Source organism: Crocuta crocuta, unplaced genomic scaffold (genome assembly GCF_008692635.1).
Source record: "Crocuta crocuta isolate KB4526 unplaced genomic scaffold, BGI_CrCroc_1.0 scaffold3, whole genome shotgun sequence".
NCBI lineage: Eukaryota > Metazoa > Chordata > Mammalia > Carnivora > Hyaenidae > Crocuta > Crocuta crocuta.
This window is the reverse complement of record NW_027529934.1, coordinates 5,667,014-5,688,403: the sequence shown is the minus strand read 5'-3', so window position 1 is coordinate 5,688,403 and position 21,390 is coordinate 5,667,014. Positions and strand designations below refer to the sequence as shown.

The window sequence follows — 21,390 nt, the reverse complement described above, 5'->3', positions numbered from 1 at the left end:
TTATCCCTAGAGCCTAAAATGACAGCATTCATTAAAATAAAAGTGTTTAAAAACAAAAAAAGATACATATACTTATTGGGCTGGACCACCATACATTTGTCATGATGGCATTTATGTCTAAATTACCATCCTAGAGTGACTGATACTCTTTTGTCCTTCTTGGCTGCTAGGCTTCTAATTCTTCTCTCTCTCGCTCGCTCTCGCTTGCTCTCGTTCTCTCTTGCTCTCTTTAATTTACTACTTAGTGTGGGGATGCCAGTGCTTCCTGGGTACTTGCCTCTTCTTCCCCAGGGCTCTAGGTCTCTGTCCCCTTCCCTCCTTCCTGGTTCCCATGGCAAGACTGGAGGTTTACAGGATGAGTAGAGGTTGGGTGAGGTCTTGCTGCTCTCCCAGCCCTGAGTTCTTGTCCTGTCTCCCCCGCCAGCTGGTTGTGAGAAAGTGCATGGGAGGCCGTGGTTGAAGTGTACCCCTGTAACACAGATTAACATTGCTTGTGAGCTCAGAGTGTTACCATTACAGGCTTTGCCTTTTGATTCTTTTCCTCACAGAAGCTGATCCATTTTATTACTCATTTAACAAAAGTATTAACTACTTCAAACATACAGAAAAATCCAGAAAATCACATTCACTGGGTACCCAGATCTGAAACAGTTAACATTTTGGCACATTTGCCTCCATTTTTTTTGTTTTGTTTCAAGGATACTTGACAGATACAGTTGACCCATTCTTGTCCTCACCTTACCCCTGTCCTTCCCTCAGCAGGAGCAAGCACCGAATGGAAGTTTATGTGTGTCCTTTCTGTTCATGTCTTTGTTTATTTTATATCTGTTTAAGCGATGTACAGAGCAATAAAAGAGAATTGATTGCTTTCAGAATTTTATTATTCAGTAACATCAATAACACTTAAAGATGTAACATGCATCAATTTGTAGAGTTCCTCTTACCACACTTAATTTTGCATGTTGGAGTCTGCTGGAGTTGGTTGTACTGCTGCAATGTGAAGGTCATGCAGCGTACCAGACAATGAAGACATAGGAGGCAGTCAAAGCATTACCACTGGTGCAGTGAGATGGAGCAGAAAGGATACATCTTAAAAGAACACAAGGCAGCCGCGTCGGCAGAGGAAGCAGTGAGGCAAATTCATGTCCTTATTTAGAGAAGTCCCAGGATGTGGAAATTAAGGAAGGCATCCCTCAGCCTACCATCTGGAGCATTCTCCGTAAATGGAGACTAAAACAGAACTTGTAAGGGATTTGCTGAAAGTAAATTTTTTTGTGCCGTGTGAAGCACACAGGTCTTCATCAGTTACTTTTTGCAAAAGATACCATCAAATGACATGATGGTACCATCATGGACGTGATGATGGAATGGTTTCTTCAACAGCTGCAAAGTCTCCAACATCCCCATTTTCCATCAGGACGAGGCGCTGCCTCACTTCCATTATGCAGTCCAGAGGTTCTTCATGTACACATTTCATGGCATGGATTGGGTAACGCTCAAATGGTTGACCTGCCTCTGGAATATATTGGCCTCAAGATCTCCCAACACTCCCACCATGTGATTTGTGAGGATGTGTCAAGAACCTCCGTGTTTATACCACTTTTTCCTTGTAGCCTTGAGGGAATACCATTTCAGCTATGAACAGTGTGATATGTTACAAAGGGCCTAAGTGAAACAGGCTACAGGAATGTGTGCCTTGTGACAAGAACGGTATTTACTGAGTGTTTTTAAGATTAGAGAAATATCTGTGGTGGTACCTTTTGCAGTGTCTATTGGCTGCATCCTCGTTAGCAAGTAATACATTTTTTAAAGCATTCAGTTCTGTTTGTAGGAAACAAAATTTATGAGGGTATCCTTCACACAATAAAATGTACAAATTTTAATTTTGATGACAAATGTTAACTACCTCAGTAAAGATAGAAAACACTTTCCTAACTCCAAAAGATTTCCTCATGTCCTTTTCCAGTGAGCACTTCTTCCCCTGAGGTAAAGAACCATTTGCCTATTTTAAGACTTCATATAAATGGAATCATTTGGCAGATACTCCTGTGTGTGGTTTTTTCCTCTCACATTTTTTAGATATATCCATGTCGGAGCTTGTATCAGTTCATATTTATGCCATTTGTTCTTCTGAATCCCTATAGTACACAGTTGTTTCTTAAATTGTATATAAAAGTTGTAATACTGCACTTAACACAAATTTTTGAGATACGCAGTTCATTGGTTTAATTGCCCTACATAATATTACATTGTAAGAATGTGCCATAGGTTTTTTAAATCTGCTTCTTTATTCATGGACATTTAGGTGGTCTCATTTTTTCCTCATTTTAAACAACGCTGCCACAAATATCGGTGGGCACTTGAGGGAAAGTTTGTCTACAGCATGTGTCTAAAAGTGCAATTTTTAGGGGCACCTGGGGGCCTCAGTTGGTTAAGCATCCGACTTCAGCTCAGGTCATGATCTCACGGTTTGTGGGTTTGAGCCCCACGTAAAGGCTCTGTGCTGACTTCAGAGCCTGGAGCCCGTTTCAGATCCTGTGCCTCCCTCCCTTTCTCTGCCCCTCCCCATTCGCACTCTGTATCTCTCTCTTTTTCTCAAAAATAAACATTTTAAAAAATGCAATTTTTAGTTTGTAGAATCTGCGTGTCTTAATTTTTATCAGATAATTGCCATATTACTCTCCAGAGTTGAGTAACAGTTTACCTCGTTGCCAAATAGGGTTTAAGAACTCTCTGTATACCCAAATCCTCACCAATGCCTGGTGTGGCCCATCTTGTTACTTTTTGCCAATCAGTGCTTGTAAAATGGTTGTATGTCATTGTTAATTTATTTTCCATTTCCTTAACCACTCTTCTTATTGATTCATTAGACTGCTAGGTTTTCTCTTCATTTAACAGTTTGTTCATCTCTTTTCCCCACTTCTTTTTTCATGGCATTACCTGTTCCTTACTGATTTGGGAGAGAGTCTTTATATATTCTGGATATTAATTCCTTGCTGATTTTATGTGTTGGCTGATATTTTTCTAGTCAGTGAATTTATGTTTTAACTTTGATTTTGATGATTTGTATAGAAATTAACATTTTTAAAATGTGATCACATTTGTCCAGTTTTCCCTTTATGGCTTGTATTTTATATCTTGTTTAAGAAAACCTTGAGGTTATAAAGGTATCTGATATCTTCTTTTGAAAATTCAAAGTTTTGCTCTTTACACTTAGGTTTTTATTCTGAAATTGATTGGGGTGCCTGGGTGGCTGAGTCAGTTAACTGTTTGACTTCGGCTCAGGTCATGATCTCACAGTTCGTGGGTTCGAGCCCTGTGTCAGGCTCTGTGCTGAATGCTTGCTCGGAGCCTGTGGAGCCTGCTTTGGATTCTGTCTCCTCTCTCTGCCCCTCCTCCGTTCACACTCTGTCTCACTCTGTCTCTCAAAAAAATAAATGTAGAAAACAAAAACTTAATCTGAAATTGATTTTTGTGTCAGGTAGTAGGTAGAAATCCTAATTTTTTTTCCCATTTGAGTTGTCGCTTGTCCTCAAACTACTCATTAATCCATTCTTTCCCTTTTGTCACTTTATCCAGATTTCTTTACGTATGTATGCATGTATTTTCCTGGCTCTATATTCTGTGTATTCTCTTTGTCTGTTCTTGGACCAATGCCCCTATTATTATTTCATATAAGTTTCTAATAAGTCTTGATATATCTGGTAAAGATAGCCCCCCCTCTTTCAGAATTATCTGTTAATGTTTTCTTCAGAATTACCTTAACTCTTCTTAATCCTTTACTCCTCTTTGGGAATTTTAGGTTCAGCTTTTCCATTTAAACAACAATCAAAAAATTGTCTTAAGACTTTGTTTTAATTTACAATGAATCCATAAATTAGTTTGGAGAAAATTGACATCAATGGTTTAGAGTCTTACTATCTCTGCATATAATGTATTTCTCTACTTAGGTCTTTAGTATGTCCTCAAGAAAATTTTATGCTTTTCTTCCTAAGTTTTTTTTTAATACAGTGTTATTGAGGTATAATTTACATAGCATGAAACTCACCCCACTCTATAAAGTTCTTGCATATGTGTTGTTAGGTTTTTTACCAGGTAACTTTTAATTTTTATTTTGAGATACTTTACAGTTATTATGTGAGTAGCCTGTTTGCTTTTTAAAACTTTTGTCGCTGGTGCATAGGAAACTTTTACCCATCGTTTTCTTGGTTTGAGCTGGCAGAAAAAAAATTGTCTTAAGAAATCTGAAAAAGACTGAGGACCTTTTATTTTCTTTCATGAACTAGGAGAGGAGAGAAACCCTCATTGCAGCCTATGATGGTAATGAAAAGGAGAGCTAGAAGCCCAGTCTCAGGAGATGGAAGAAGATAAAAGGGTAACAAGGAACTCTCCAAATCTGAGACGTGTTCCTAGATGTTCACACCAGCAGAAAGGAGTCTTGTCTCTAATTCCTCCCTTCCCTTCACGTTTATAATTGACACCACTCTAGACATTTAGGCATCCATTTATTTACTCATAGTTTTAATTAAATACACTAGGCTAATGCCAGGTATGTGGTATTAAAATTTTATTTTGTAAAATTAAATTTTACAAGAGTTCTGTAAAAAAGACAAAGTTAGTTGGCTAGCCTCACAACTAGGCTATCAACGTAACACTTTCCAAACCTCTTTCACATATATTTTTATATTTAATCTTCATAGCAGTCCTTAATCATTTTTACAGATAAGGAAAGTATTATTGTTCCTGACAAAAAAATATGATTTAACTATAGAATGATAGAATATTTTATTGATTATGAGTTGCCTGATTTTGATTCCTTTTGTGTATAGTTCATAATAACTTCTACATCAGTCTTCTCTGAGCATCGCTTGGAAAGGCATTGTATAAAGTGATCTAAAAAGAATGCTGTGAGAAAACCACAAAGAAGGCAGTGACAGAACTCACTGTATTTCCTACACCTGACACCAAGGGAGCCACCTTGGTTTGTAGGTATTCCCTGTGCATTGTTACTTAATAATGATAGGTGAAAGCTTCTGATAGGCTGAGAGATTCACATGGGGCAGAAACTGAAGACATAAAGGAAACCTGCAGTGATTAACTGAGCAGTGACTTAAATTTCTACTTGTAGAATTACTTTTTGTTCCATTTTCTTTTCTTTCTTTTTAAATTCCATTTTCAAAGTGTTTCGCAAGATTCTGGCCATTTGGCTTTTTCCATTCTTTCAACACAATGGAACGTATTAGGAGATTATGGCATCCATGCAAATCTGAAGCTTTGTTTTTTACTTGTAGGCAAGGATTCTGGTCCTCCCTAAAACCAGAAAACATTCCTTCTTCACCAGAAAAGTTTCACAGAGGAACTACTACTCAGACTAAACAGACTGAATAAATGAAACTGAAATTGGCATTTCTTCCATGTAGGAATAAAAAGTCATTTAATTCTTTTCATTTTATTTTAGTCCCTATATATGCCTTGTTTCTTGGGTCCACGGGAAGCATGAGTCTGTTGGGACTTGAGACGAGAAGAAAACAAGACATCTTCACAAGAAAACCCAGACATTAACTAAAAGTATTGCAAAGTCTGAAGAACTAGAGCACAAACATGACCGACAGAGGACTTAGGGATCCTGCAGAGGGTAAGACTAGTCTGTACAGCAGGTTCATGCTGTAGGAATCTAGAGCTGTGCTAAGATCTCAGGTGACTGAAACCTGGAGTTTGGAAGTAAAGAAGTTAGCTTCCTTGATTAATTTGTTATGATTATTATTTTTTATTTACCGAAGTATACCATAACATCAGACCTGAATTAGAAGGAAAATTAATGTTTTAGAAGCTCCAGTAGTAGGAACCCGTAGTATTAGAAAAATACATGTATCTTAGAAAGGGATGGTAGACCAATTTTTAGAGCTATATTTTTAAAAATCAAAACTGATGTGCCATCTATTTAGAGATCTTTCAATTCTAGGGAAAGATCAAATTTAAAGGCTTCATCCTCTTGTATATGTAAGTTGGAGATACAAAATAGGCAAATTATGAAGTAGATATTTCAGAAAAGAAGGGCATATTTTCTTAAACCTTTTATTAAGGATATTTTAAAATATATAAAAGTAGAATACTGTAATGAATTCCCATGTACTCAACATCTAATCCTTTTTTTTAAACTCTTTATCTAAATTCCAGTTCATTTATACTGTTTAATAAAATACAGTTTAATATTAGTTTTAGGTGTATAATATAGTGATTTCAACATCTAAATGTTTAAAAATTTGTTTATGTTTATTTATTTATTTTTGAGAGAGATGGAGACAGCGTGCAAGCCAGGGAGGGACAGAGAGAGAGGGAGGCACAATCCCAAGCAGGCTCCAGGCTCTGAGCTGTCAGCACAGAGCCCAACATGGGGCTTGAACCCACGAACCTTGAGATCATGACCTGAACCTTGAGATCATGACCCGAGCCGAAGTCGGAAGTTCAACTGGGCCATCCAGGGGCCCCTCGACATCTAAATTTCAGTTACAACTTCTATAATGCTGATCTTGTTTTCTGCCATGGAATATTTAAATTCAAATCCAAGGCATTATATCCTTTTGTTTATATATATTTTAGTTTATATCTCTTAAAGATAGATTTTTTTTCAAATATTTTTATATATTTCTAGGAGAGAGAGAGAGAGAGAGTGTGAGCAGGGGAGGGTCAGAGAGAGAGGGAGATACAGACTCTGAAATAGGCTCCAGGCTCTGAGCTGGCAGTCAGCACAGAGCCCGATGCGGGGCTCGAACCCACGAACCGCGAGATCATGACCTAAGCGAAAGTTGGACGCTTAACCGACTAAGCCACCGAGGCGCCCTTAAAGATAGATTTTTTAAAATAACTAAAATAGCATTACACTTGGAAAATATATTAATAGTTTTTCCTTAATATTATCACAAATTTAGTCAGTATGCACATTTCTCCAGTTGTCTCATATATATTTTTTCCCCCTCCTTAACCTTTTTTTTTTCTCCGCAGCTGGGGTTTTTGTTTCTTTTTTTCCCTTTATAGTGGGCCACTCTCGGGGCATCTAGGTAGCTCAGTCGGTTAAGTGTCCACTCTGGCTCAGGTCATGATCTTGTGGTTCTTGAGTTCAAGCCCTGAGTCGGGCTCTGTGCTGACGGCTCAGAGCCTGGAGCCTGCTTCACAGTGTCTCCCTCTCTCTCTGCCCCTCCCCTGCTCTTGCTCTGGCTCTTTCTCAAAAATAAATAAACATTAAAAAATAAAATGTTAGGGGCGCCTGGGTGGCTCAGTCGGTTAAGCATCCAACTTCGGCTCAGGTCATGATCTCACAGCTTATGGGTTCGAGCCCCGCGTCGGGCTCTGTGCTGACAGCTAGCTCAGAGCCTGGAGCCTGCTTCCGAGTCTGTGTCTCCCTCTCTCTCTGACCCTCCCCTGCTCACACGGCCTGTCTCTCTCAGAAATAAATAAAAAACATTAAAAAATTTTAAAAATGTTACAGTGTGCCACCCTGCATTTGATTGTTTTTAGGTTGCTTTTTTTAAGCTTTATTATAAAAAATGTCAAACATACATGAGAGACAGAGATGAAATGAATCCCATGTCCCTATCAAATGGCTTCATCTGTTGTCAACATATTGTTTCATCTGTAGTCTTTCCTTTCACCCATATTCTTGAGGCAGATTGTTGACATCCTGTAATTTTAGCCATAAATATGTGAATACTTACCTCTAAAGGGATGCTTTAAAAAAATTATAACAATATGTTGTACTTACAGGATGAACAGTAATTCCTTAGTAAGAGTAAATACCTGGCATTCAAATTTTCCTGATTATCTCATAAAGATTTTTTCACTAGCTTGTTTGATGCTAGATCCAAACCATTGGGGGTCACACATTGCCTTTGGTTGTTGCATTTGGTCTCTTTAGTTTCTCTTAATAGGTCACCCCTCTTTTTTTTTTTTTTGCCATTTATTTTTATTTCTTGTTATTAAAGAAACAAAGTCTTTTGTCCCTTTGAAGTTTTCCCATCCTGGGTTTTACTGATTACATTCTGAGGCATGATTTAATATATTCCTCTATCCCTGTATTTCATGGAAACTGGTAGGTAGCTCTAGAATCTTGATCAGATATCTCTTCATTTGTTTGGCAAGAATATGTCATAGGTGGTATAGTGTACCTCCTATTGCATTGAATTGGGAGGTTAACAGTGTCTGCTTTTTCCCCTCTTTGTGATGTTAAAGATGGATCAGCTGGTTCAGCAGCTATCTGGTTGATCCATTGTAAAATTTCTTGTAAGTCTTTTGCATAATGGTTTTAGATGCTACTGAGGATTACTGCCTAGATACATTATTTCATTAGGGAAGAGGATATGTTTAATACAACCAAAAATTGGTTGTTATTCAAAATAGTTTTTTACATTAGTATTATTTGTTAGATTTATTAACATATAATAAGTTTGTCTTACCGTTAGTGGAAATCAAGAGAAATAATGTTTAGGAAGAGTGCCTTGTTAACTATAAAAATCTATATACGTTTTACTTATTATTCAATCAGAGACCTCGTTAAAATACAAAAAAAATAGGGATGTTATTTTCAGTAAAAATCACACATTTTTATCTCAATAGCCTCTCAAGAGGATTTGAAAAACGACCCATCAGTAAGGTCTCGGGCACAGGAGACCACAGCCACAGCAGGTACCACCGAAGAAGCTCAGAGCCCAGACCCTGCCTCTGCTCTTAACAAAGTCCACCAAGAGGTAGAAACAGTAGGTCCAGGAAGTGCAGACACAGGTGATCAGTCAGAAGATCCAGATGAAGCAAATGATGGGAACTGTCCAAAGGGTGAAACAAAACATGAGAACAACCAGAGCTTTCAGGATGAAGAACAAGGGCGTCAACTCCCAGGGCATCAACTCCCTGATTCAGAAAGTCGAGGTGAAAAACCCTTGGATCCAGAACCCAGCTGTTCTCCAAGTGACGCAGTGGGAAGAGAAGATGTGCTCTTACAGAGCGACTCTGCAGCCCCCGCTGAGGAAGTGCGCAGCGGGCCTGCAGTTGCTCAGGAGGCCCCTGCCACAGACCCTCAGGATGCCCAGAGCCCTGGTCATTCCCATGCAGGGCCTGAGAGCCAGGGCACAGCGAGGAAGCGGCTGCGGGCGCCAGGTAAGGGAACCCTCTGAATGTCTGTTTTATATTGCTCTGTTACTGAGGACACAGCACAGGTCAGGGTCCTTTTTGTCAGACTTCTTCATAGGACCAAGGCCTTTGGGCCTTGCCAAGGTCACTTAAGGAGATAAGACTGAGCTTAGAATGAGGTCTCTCATCTTGTAGACCAGCTCACTACACTAAAGTAGCTTCCAGCACATAAACTGCATTTTTAAACAATATTTTTATTTACTTACTGTTTGTAGTAATGTAGTATGATTAAAAAAAGGGGGTGGGGGCCAGGGAAGGACTGACTTTTTAAAACTTCACCACTGGCTTTTTCATTAATTCTTAGGAGCATATTTTTACTTAGAATTTTTTAAAGCTTTTAATTTTGGGGGAACTAACTACTACATAAATCAAGAGATGGGTATATTTAAAAACCAGCATCAGTGGTACAGTGCCCTTAACTTAGTCATATTTTAGTTTTATAAGGTATTGAGCAAATCCATTAATTTCTCTCTACATGATTTTCCCCACTTGTATATTAAGAAGAACCATCATATTTTCCCTTATGAAGATACTGTCTTCCCAGTGGCTAAGTCCTTAGCTGGAATTCAAGAGAGGCACAGATTCTGGTTGGCCCTACCACCTGCTAGCTTGGGTGACCTTGGGCAAGTCTCTTAACTTCTTGGTACTTCAGTTTCCTATTCGTAGAATGAAGAAGTTAAACAAGAGATATCCAGCTCTCACTCTCTATAAATGTATGTGTGGATATGTATTTTTGTAAGTACTTGGAAGAGCTCAATCTGAAGTGCTTATTGGCCAAGTGCAAAGGAACATAAAATATAAGACCGTCTGTTCGTCACGGACTTGACTAAGGGCTGGAAATTAATGTTTCACTATGTATCAGTGACTGATCTCAAATATATGTTTTGTTCACTAATCATTAGAATAGTCTGTAACTTCAGGAAAGTCAAGGACTATCTCTCCTCCATTATGTCTCTGTGGCACCTGGCACAGAGAAGCAACTTTATGAATAGTTGTTAAATGAATGAATGAATGATTTGTATGAACTATTATGTTCCATCAGATTTCATCAGTATGCAGGTTCACTGAGTAGAGGAAGAAAATATCATGTTAAAAATGTAGTCTGTATATGCAAGGCAACTTAATATAATGGAATGAACTAATCTACCAGATGAAAATCCTGTTCTAAGCTCAGCCACATCTTTCTCTCTCTCTCTTTTTTTTTAGGTTTATTTTGAGAGACCGAGAAGGAGGGAGGGGCAGAGAGAGAGAGAAAGGGAGGGGCAGAGAGAGAGGGAGAGAAAAAATTCCAAGCAGGCTCCACACTATCAGCACAGAGCCGGATGCGGGGCTGAACTCACAAACCGCAAGTTCAGGACTTGAGCTGAATCAAGAATCAGACACTTAACCGACTAAGCCACCCAGGTGCCCCACTTAGCCACATCTCTTTATGTCACCTTGGACAAAGCCCTTCTCATCCCTGGACCTTTTGTCAAGATAGGTAAGGTAGGGCTATAGTAGGTGGTCATTAAAATCCTTTCGTATTCTGTGCTGTGATACTTTAAATTCTTATATTTTAGTGTGATGCGAATAAATACACTATCCTTTATAGGTGAAGATGGTTCTATTTCGTTTGTTTTTTTGAACAAGTGTCTCAGTGCTTGCTTCGGCAGCACATATACTAAACAACTGTTTCAGTTATTTTTTTAATATGTATTTATTTTTGAGAGAGAGAACATGAGCAGGGGAGGGATAGAGAGAGATACAGGATCTAAAGCAGGCTCTGCGCTGACAGCAGCAACCCCAGTCCCACAGGCTCACAAACAGTGAGACCGTGACCTGAGCCAAAGTCAGATGCTCAATCAACTGACTCAGCCAGGTGCCCCCGAGGATTCTATTCTATTATTCATGTTAATAAAGTATACCGTTTGAGTTCTTTTTCCCTTAAACACACATCTATACTTTAGAGTGCTACACAATAGTGCCCTCCTTTTTTTTTCAGCCACACATTTTAAGACCGACCTTTTTATGTAGTTCATACATTTTCTTCATCTTGTATTCCTTACTTTTCATAATTCCTTCATTAAGAGTTCCAAAGCTACTTTTGTGAGCTATTTTGTAACTGTACAGTAATCTCTCCTGTCCAAATGTAGGGCCTTTGTTATGTGCATGCCTGGGGTCTTGAGCCACATGATTTGAACCCTGCAATTAGAGTTCAGGGTTGCCCTGGATGTTGAGTCTTGTGTACAGCTAACACTTCTTTCTTACAAAACTGTTTTCTTATATATGCTTTATCTTTTAATAACTGTCACATATTTATTTACTTAAAGTAAGCTGTATGCCCAGTGTAGTGTTTGAATTCACAATTCTGAGATCAAGAGTCTCATGCTTTACTGACTGAGCCAGCCAGGTGGCCCCAGCTAACATTTCTAAAATCCCTTTTTAATTTTGAACATTTTGCTGAAATACATTGTGGATAGGTTTGGCCACAATATTAGGGTGGTTGTTTCTTGTCCTTGATGTAAAGGCCAGTGAGGACTTCATTCTATTGTTCTATGTAGACTAAAAGTAATATCCTTAAGGAAAAGACAGGAAAAAAGTTAACTTCGTATGAGAAAGTATAGAAATCCACACAGCCTAATAATTCTTTGGTTTGGTAGGAGGCATAGAGTGTATGATATTCCATTAGCATATTGTCTAAAAATAATGTTCCTTTTCCCCAGCAGAGGCTGAAAGTCATCAACAGGAAACACAGAGGTTGGAAGAAAACAAAGAGAATGCACTGGATACCAGGAGAAAGATGAATAAAAAGGGTTATTTGCGTTATGGTAAGAACAAAATTGGTCCTACTGCAATGTTGATTCACATTCAAAAGTCCTCAGAGAAAACACCTAGAAAACAAGCATTTAAACAGTTTTATTGTTTTAGGGTTTTTTTGTTGTTGCTGTTTTTACTTTACTTTGTTTTAATTCCAGTGTTGTGTTAGTTTCAGGTGTGCAGTGTAGTAATTCACAATTCCATACAACACCTCATGCTCATCACAAGTGCACTCCTTAATGCATGTCACGTATTTTACCCGCCTCCCCTCTGGTAACCATGTTATTACCATCCTGGTTATCTGGTAACCGTGATATTTTGCCACCCTTACAAAATGAGAATTTTATTAGGAGGAAGGACTTTTTGTAAATAAGAAACTAAAGCTGCTTTTAAAAAATTATGGAGTATTAACTTCCCAAGTGGCATTTTTACATTTTGACCCTTTAGGAAAAAATGGCCTATTATGGGTAATAGGTACTTTGAGAAGATGGAAGATTATCCTGATCGTTTCTAAATCACGTCATTAGTGGGGGTGGCAGGGCTGTTCCTGTGTGTGGCTGTCACCAGTCTGTCTACTCACACCCGACTGTTGTCTATTCTCTCCCGACTTGTTCCCCTGAAGGACTGATGGCCACTCCCCCCACTGAGGTGGCCGTGGCGAGGAGGAGTCGATGGGGACAGTGGTGTTTTCCCCAGGGAACGTGTCAAGCAGCTCTTGGTCAAAGCACTGTTGCTATAAGCTATCTCTGGGGTGCTCCAGGGCGCCCCCCAGCACACCTCGGGGAAAGTACGCACTGTATTAACTCACAAGGAATTTCCTCACCAACAATAAATGGAGACAACCTCAAAAAAAAATATCACATCATTAGTTTTAGTAACAAATATAGTGTTACTGCCAAATAATGAAATCTAAGAGATTTAGGATTTAGCCAGAAGAAACTCACCACAGTTAGTAAAATCTGGCAGTATCTCTAACTCATTTCAGTCTACCACAAGTTTTATTTCTGATCCACGTTCTCTAATTTTATGTTTTATTTTCCCATTCTCTGACAGGCTCCATCTTTTTTGGCTCTGTGGTCATGACTCTTATTTTGCTAAATTGTAGTAGCTACTATTCCTCTCCACCCCAGCAAGTGCCCAAAAATCCAGCTTTGGAGGCCTTTTTGGTTCATTTCAGCCAACTGAAGGATAAATTCCCAGGCCAGAGTTCCTTTTTGTGGCAAAGAGGACGTAAATTTCTCCAGAAGCACCTCAATGCTTCAAACCCCACTGAGCCAGCCACCATCATATTTACAGCAGCTCAGGAGGGAAGAGAGACCCTGAAGTGCCTGAGCCACCTCGTCGCGGATGCCTATACCTCTTTCCAGAAAGTCTCTGCCATTCAGATTGATGGGGCTGCGAGAACCTTGCAGGACAGCGACTTGGTCAAGCAGTTGGTTGACATGGAGCTGAGCTCAGGATTTGAGAGTGGCCAGAAGGCCGCTGTGGTGCACCACTTTGAGTCCCTTCCCGCAGGCTCTACCTTAATCTTCTACAAGTATTGTGACCATGAGAATGCTGCCTTTAAAGATGTGGCCCTGGTCCTGACTGTTCTCCTAGAGGAGGAAACATTAGAAGCAAGTGTCGGCCCAAGGGAAACTGAAGAAAAAGTGAGAGATTTCCTCTGGGCCAGGTTTACCAACTCAGCCACTCCCAGCTCCTTCAACCACATGGACTCTGACAAACTGAGTGGGCTCTGGAGCCGGATTTCCCACCTGGTGCTGCCCGTGCAGCCCGTGAGGGACATAGAAGAACAGGGGTGCCTTTTATAAGCTAAGCACAGAGTTGGTTTTTGGAGGCCTAGATTTATTCAAAAGTCAGTTGAAAAGCTGCCTATTTCTCTGCGAAGGAAGGTTATGAAAAGCCTGGAAAATACAAATTAGCTTATTTTAGGAAAAATATTCTCATTTTTTACCTTTTGTAAAATCTTTCTAAGCTTGACAAAACTTGACTTTTTTTGCCCTGGCCTTTCAAGCATATCAGGTTTGCAATATGCATAGAATATATAACTGAGGCTTTTTCCTTTTTTTATCCAGAAATATAGCAACAATCACTGCATGGGAAGATAATCTTCTCAGAATAACTAAAATGATTTTTGTTTTCTTGAGAGTCTAAGGAGCCTTTTGGCTAGTGTTTGGACTGAAATAGAGCAGTTACAGGTATGAAGCAAAGATAATTTTAAAAATGTTTTTCTATTAAATATTTTAAAAACTGATTTTAATAACCTAGTCATGGGATTACATCTTCTACTAATTTGCATTTTTAAATAGTATGAAAAGAAATATGAATCAAATACTTAGCTGTATGTAAGGCAGTGTACTTTTATTCTATTAATGGGCTAAGGTAAAAGCAACTGTTCTTAAGAAATACTCTTGAAAATTGGAAACAAAGGGGGAATTGTCTATAACCATTGGTAATGAAGAAATTCCAATTGGCTGTATCTTGCGCTTTTTTGAATGTTTTAGAATAATGATTTCCAAGCTATGTCTACCGGCAACCCTACTTTTTTTTATCAGAGAGTTTCTGCATTCAGCTGCTTCAGGTAGTGGGATTCTCCATATGATTTAATTGGAACAGAGAGTTCCACTGATGATGAAATTTTAAAATTGCCGATTAAGTGAAAAAAAAATCTTAGAAGATAGGAAAATGGGTAGGAAAATGATGAATGTATTAAAACCCATGAGTTGGAAGAGGATGAAATAACAGATTTATTGTACAGACATGCTGTTTGTGAAGGATAAAGACCTATAGATGAACAGCAGAATGTATAAATTAGTATTCTCTAAGCATATTTCTTTTTTTTTCTTTTTTTTTTTGTGAGAATGTGCACAGGTGTGTGTGTGTGCAGGAGAGTGAGGGGGCTGGAGAGGATAGAGAGAGAAAGAGAGAGGGGCAGAGAATCTCAGGCAGGCTCCACATTCAGAGCAGAGCCTGACCCAGAGCTCAGTCTTGTGACTGCGAGATCATGACCTGAGCCGAAATCAAGAGTTGGATGCTTAACCTGCTGAGCCACCCAAGCACCTCAGTATTTGTAAGCATCTTTCTGATGATTTTGTTAACTTCTCTTAATCATCATTTCTGTCTCCCCTGAAGGGAGTTTTATAATTGTCTAGGATGGGAGTTTGAGTACCATTTAAGCAGAACAGAGTTTAATAACTAATTGAATAGGTTTTATATGGGTATGGTAGCATAACATTACCATGCTGGGTTCATTTGCTGCACCAGTGATGGAATATTACATAATGGAGCTCATTTCTTAACTAGAGGGTTAGAAATGCAAGAGATATTATACTTAGTAAAAGAAAGCAGACAGGAAAAATAGATGCTAAGACATTTTAATGACCAGTATTAATTGTTGGACTGTGTTCTGTGATTGCAAGTAAGATTGAGAACAGTGTTTATGGAGACAGTAGTTGTTGATTTGCCTTGCAGCTCTGAAAGCAGAACTCTAGTAAAATTATCTCGACCAAACGAAGGGTCTCTTCTATATCATGGCACACCTCAGAACTGTCACCATCATCCTGGAATATTTCAGCTAGGTTTTGACCTCTCTTCTGCTGTGAGAGCAGAATATGTATGTATAAAGTGTGTGTGTGTGTGTGTGTGTGTGTGTGTGTGTCTTCCTAGTATTTCCAAAAATCCTTTCAGGTTTTAATCATGTGATTTCTTTCATACACTAATCATATTGCCAATTAAAACATGAAAGAAGTCACATGATTAAAGCATGTAAGGATTTTCAGAATCACTAGGAAGATACAGGGATCTTTATTGATACCTAAAAAGATCACAGAGACATGGGGAAGGAATCTATTGGAAAATATCTGTCACAGGACAAGCACATAAATCTGTTCTAACCACGGCCTTAAGTGGTGTTCAGTTGAGTGTAGGGGTATAACCTAAAGGAACTATTTTCATTTGTGACTCTGAATCTTTCAAATAGATTTGAGGAAAGACCTGCTTGAACAAAAAGATAAACCATAGTGAATATAGTTATCAGTATCAATCCAATATAAAATCAGAGGAAATCGAAGAAAAATTGATATACTAATGTTTCAGTTTGTTTTCTGTATTTCTAGATCTCAGGTGTCAGCTAACATTCTGTCACACAAAACCAATGGTGCCTTGTAGAATTGTTCTGTTGGTCTGATGACTTGCGCTACCTCAGATCCGTGAAGAACCAGTATAAAATGTGCATGTATATCAGTAATTCGCATCACAGGTGAAACAAGGATTTTAGTTTCTTTATTCAGTTGAAGATGTTTTTCATCATTTCCTTTCCATATAATTAAGAAAAAGATTTTAAAATGGCACTTTTTTTTTAATGCTTAGCCTGAGTTTAAGAACTTTTCCTTCCATGTATAAGTGCAATCAGCGGAAGCTCTTGTGAGTTTTCTGTTCACTGTTTCAAAACTTATTTTAAAAAGAAGCAGTATATCGATTCTGGATTTACTCATGAATAAAATGATTATTTTTAAAGCATAAAACTTTGTTTTTTAAATGTACCAATTAAAATCGATTATCTAATGTACTTTTAATTTCTATTCAGTTGTTTCTTTTTTCCCCCCCAAGTTTCCAGGTTTTCTTTTGTAGGTCTAGTAGTTCATCTTTTATTAGTTTTATAGTTTGTTTTTTTGACTTAGAACAGTGACTTGTGGACATATGATACCATACAACCCTGTTTAATTATTATCACAGAACAACTCTAATTATTACATTCTACATTACTATCAATTGCTTCTTGAATGATACCAGAGTTCTAGAAGAAACTGGTGTAGAATCAGACACTATCTTTGGACTTTTGAGTTTTTTCCCCTGTGCGGTAAATTTAAGTTTCCCAGCTAGCTTCCAAGGGTTGGCAGAGAAGTTCCAGGGGATTCCTGTCACTAAAGGTAGTAATGCTATTGTTTCTCTTTTTTAAATTAATAAAATAGGGGGGCGCCTGGGTGGCTTAGTCAGTTAAGCGTCCAACTTTCGCTTAGGTCATGAATTCGCGGTGCGTGGGTTTGAGCCCCGCGTTGGGCTCTGTGCTAACCACGAGCTCAGAGCCTGGAGCCTATTTCAGAGTCTGTATCTCCCTCTCTCCCTGACCCTCCCCTGCTCACGTTCTCTCTCTCTCTCTCCTGGAAATAAAATTAAAAAAATAAAATAAATTAATAAAATAGTTTCAGTGTATTTCATTTGAAAGCCTCCAAACTTCAGGTGGTAAGGCTCAGCAGACCTGTGACCCGCCATCGTCCAGCCAGTGACCCAGTTGAACGGTGCTTAGCTGCTGCGGTGCTTTTTTTTTTCAATTTTTAAAAAATGTTTTATTTATTTCTGAGAGAAAGACAGCGTGAGCAGGGGAGGGTCAGACAGAGAGGGAGACACAGAATCTGAAGCAGACTTCAGGTTCTGAGCTAGCTGTCAGCACAGAGGCTGACACAGGGCTCGAACCCACAAACCACAAGATCATGACCTGAGCTGAAGTCGGACGCTTAGCTGACTGAGCCACCCAGGTGCCCTGCTGCGGTGCTTTTGAGCCTTTCACAGTTTTTCATTGGAGTTGGAGTTGGAGTTATATTTTTATCTGTTAAAAACAAGCATAATGAGCATTGATGTTAAAATAAAACATGTGAAAGTGATAATTCATCAAGGTGATCTTCACTGGGACTATTTGCATGCAACTGACCAAAGTTTTTATGTATAGCTTACCTAGTTACCAAGGATTTCAAAAACTAATGTTAAATAGAAAAGATCCCATTAGGGTTATCTTTAAATGGGAATGCAGCTTATATTCACGCACAGTTTATTTGTAGAGAAGTTAAAAATAGCAACATGAAGAAACCATTTTTTAATGTCTTCTATCATCTCTTTTATATCATTATCATTTACCAATAAGAGTCACTTGATTGCCAGAAAAGCCTGCTGTCCCACAATGCACCCAGTCCAAAGGAGGACTGATTGGCACCCATTAGAAGCCTCTGCCACAGAAAGATTTCCGGGGGTGGGGCTTCCACAGTGGAGGCTGTGCAGCCGCTCAGGATGGGTGCAAGCCCCACATGCCTGGAGCAGCCCCTGGCTGCTCATTCCTTGATGACGTGCATAGGCCACCAAGTCAGGGCGACCAGAGTCCTGAAACAGGACAAGTGTGTGAAGGGTCTGCATCAGAGGAGCAGGCTCTCCAGCACCTGCCAAATCCCAAACTTGAACCTGTACAAATGCACATGTTGCCCTGAAGGCAGAGTGGGAGGAATCTGGAGTGCCTTGTGGCTGGGCTAGACTACTGGCCCCAATATCCAACAGTAGGAGACACCCAGGAGGCCTCACTGGTGGAGAAGCCTGGGGTTCCATCAAGAAGCCAGTGAAAATAGGAACTGTTCCCAGTTTGAAGCTACTGCCTCAAGATTTTTGCAGGGTAAGTTCACTTTACACTGGAGGCTTCACCACAGGCTCTGAGGACACGCCAGCCCAAGGCCTGAGAGCGTGCTGACGGGGACTGCGTATGCACGGACTGTGCAATTTAGGGTGGCCAGAGACCTGGGGCAGGGGCGGGTTCCAGAGGCCCCATCATCGCAAGAGCAGGCTGTTAGGGGTACATCTGCCTAATTCAAACCTCAACCTGCACACATGCACATACTTCCCCTTAAGGCAGAGCGGCATAAGTCTGGACTTCGCTGCCAGGGCAGAGCTGGCCTGAGCGTGTTCCAGTTACAGGCACCTGAGGGGCTTAATTGCTGTGAAGCCTGGGACCACACCAGCCACAGCAAAACACAAGGATTGACTGTTGCTAGATTTAAGCTGCTGCCTCAATGATTTCCGTGGGTGGCCTGCCACCAAGCAAGGTGGCTGGGGACCAATCTGAGCTCTATAGGTCTGTGAGACCATGGCTGCCAAAGGCTAGCTGACAAGGTGAGTAGGGTGCGTATGGGGGCCACACAGGTCATGATAGGCAGAGGCCAGACCTCATGAATGAGCCATTGGGGTCGAAGGCATTTACTGCATTCCAAGCCCTAACCTTGACAAATACGCATATTCCCCCTGAAGGCTAAGCTGGAGGAATCTAGAGTGCCTTATCAGGGCAGGGCCAGGCAGGCTAGCAGGGACATCCTCCACTAAAAGACTCCTGGGAGCCCAGACTTTTCTTTTTTTCCCCCTCAAGTCTTTATTCTAGTTAGTTGGGGGTGCCTCTACTGATGCAGTCGAGTAAGCGTCCGACTTAACCTTGGCTCAGGTCATGATCCCATGGTTTGCGGGTTTGGGCCCTGCATCGGACTCTGTGCAGATGGTGTAGAGCCTGCTTGGGATTCTCTCCCTCTCTCTCTCAGCAACCCCTACTTGTGTGCGTGCCCTCTCTCAAAATAAATTTTAAAAATAATTAAATTCTAGTTAACATATAGTGTAATACTGGTTTCAGGAGTGGAACTTAGTGATTCATCACTTACATATAATACCCAGTACTCAACACAAGTGCCCTCCTTAATACTCATCATCTATTTAGCCCATAACTCCCTTTCCCTCCCTCCACAACCCTCAGTTTATTCTCTACAGTGAAGAGTCTCTTATGGTTTGCTTCCCTCTCTTTTCTCCCTTCCCTTATGTTCACCTGTTTTGTATCTTCAGTGCCACATATGAGTGAAATCTTGTAGTATTTGTCTTTCTCTGACTGATTGCTTTCACTTAGCGTAATACATTCTAGCTCCAAACGCATTGTTGCAAATGGCAAGATTTCATTCTTTTTGATTGCCGAGTAGTAGTCCTGTGTGTGTGTGTGTGTGTGTGTGTGTGTGCGCGCGCACACACACACACGCGCGAGCGCACCACATCTTTTTTTTAAGTTTATTCATTTTGAGAGAGAGAGTGTGTGCAAATGCACAAATTGGGGAGGGGCAGAGAGAAAGGGAGAGAAAGAATCCTAAGCAGGTTCCTTGCTGTCAGGGCACAGCCCAGTGGGGGGCTTGAACTCACAAACCTCCAGATCGTGACCTGAGTCGAAATCAAGAGTCCAACGCTTAACCAACCGAGCCACCCAGGCGCTCCTATAACACATCTTTATCCATTCATCAGTCGATGGACATTTGGGCCTAGATTCCTGATAAGCCCTGGATCCCATCAAGCAGACAGTCCAAATGAAGACAATATTACCGGTTTAAAGCTGCCCATTAGATTTTCAAGGGGTGGCTCCCTCTGTCCTGGAGGCCATGCAGGTGGTCGGGGGTAGGCTTGAAATCCACAGGCCTGTGAGCTCTAGCTGCCCAAGTTTGGCCAATGGTGTGTACCATGCACGTACAGACTGTGCAGGTCAAGGAAGCCATGGAGCTTGGAACTGGCAAGTGGCAGGAGAGGCCAGGTCTCAAAAGCAGGCTCTTGGGGCACCATGGCATCTGCCTAATTCCAAGTCCTAACCTACGCAAATACCTAGATTTCCTCTAAAGGAAAAGCTGGGTGAATTTGTACTGCCTTGCCACGGAGGGATGGGCAAACTGGCCGGGATGTCCTTCACTAAGAGACACCTCGGAGCTTTGACTGCAGGAGAAGCCTAGGATACCATTAGGCATCCGGTCCAAATGGGGACTGACCATCACCAGTTGAAAGCTGTCACCTCAGCAGGATTTCGAGGAGTGCTCCCTCTTGCCCCGGAGGCTATGCAGTAGGGTGTGCACTGAGCAAGCACTGTTGGCACTGATGAGGGGAGCCAAGTACTTGGAACTGGGCAATGTCAGGAGAGCTCAAGAGGGGTCTTGTGGGGATCCATGACGTCCAACTAATCTATATAAATGGGAACATGCCCCCTGAAGGCAAAGCTGGAGGAATGTAGATCGCCTTGCCAGGGCTGGATTTTGAGGTCAGGCTGGGGGATCTTCCAAAAAGGGTCTCTTGGGAGGCCTGCTTGCTGTTGGAGCCTCAACTCATCAGCTAGCCAGTCTCAGCGGGTACTGACTGTGGCCGGTTTAAAGCTGCCACCTCACAAAGATTTTGGGGGTGGGGTTGGAGACCGGAGTGAGCTTTCTGCACCCTGAGGCCAATGAGTTGGTCGAGGTCAGGCTGGAAGTCCACAAGCCTGGAGTGCCCCTGCAGGCTAAGGCTGACTGAGAGTGATCGGGATAGCCAGGCGTCTGGAACAGTGCAAAGTTGGGAGAGGCCTGGACAGACAGGACTGTGGGGAATAATTGGCATCTGCCTAATTCTAATCCCTAACTACACACGTTGGTCTATTCCCCTGAAAGCAGAGCTCGAGTCCTCTGGGCTGCCTTGCCAGGCCTGGACCCCGGGGGCTGGCTGGGGTATCCACCAGTAAGTGACACCTGGGCACCTAATAGCCACTGTAGCCCAGTCCACATCAGGCAGCCAGTCTTCCAGGGGCAGGACTGTAGCTATTTCAGTGGTGCCTCAGTCTGA

General features: G+C 40.9%; 1 protein-coding gene across 2 annotated transcripts in view; it reads left to right on the top strand.

Annotated features, from left to right (window-relative positions):
* LOC144230867 (torsin-1A-interacting protein 2-like) overlaps window positions 1–17,176 on the top strand; it is a 35,418-nt gene extending 18,242 nt beyond the window's left edge. The window contains exons 1-5 of one of the 2 annotated variants that reach the window (XM_077763213.1): window positions 4,161–4,375; window positions 5,459–5,635; window positions 8,611–9,147; window positions 11,883–11,987; window positions 13,030–17,176. In XM_077763213.1, coding sequence (XP_077619339.1) covers window positions 5,602–5,635; window positions 8,611–9,147; window positions 11,883–11,987; window positions 13,030–13,787 — 1,434 coding nt within the window. In that variant the 5' untranslated portion in view covers window positions 4,161–4,375; window positions 5,459–5,601 and the 3' untranslated portion in view covers window positions 13,788–17,176. Of the gene's footprint in view, window positions 1–4,160; window positions 4,376–5,458; window positions 5,636–8,610; window positions 9,148–11,882; window positions 11,988–13,029 lie in introns of those variants that run through there. The other variant, XM_077763214.1, reaches the window with a different exon arrangement.
* The last annotated feature ends 4,214 nt before the right edge of the window (window positions 17,177–21,390 follow it).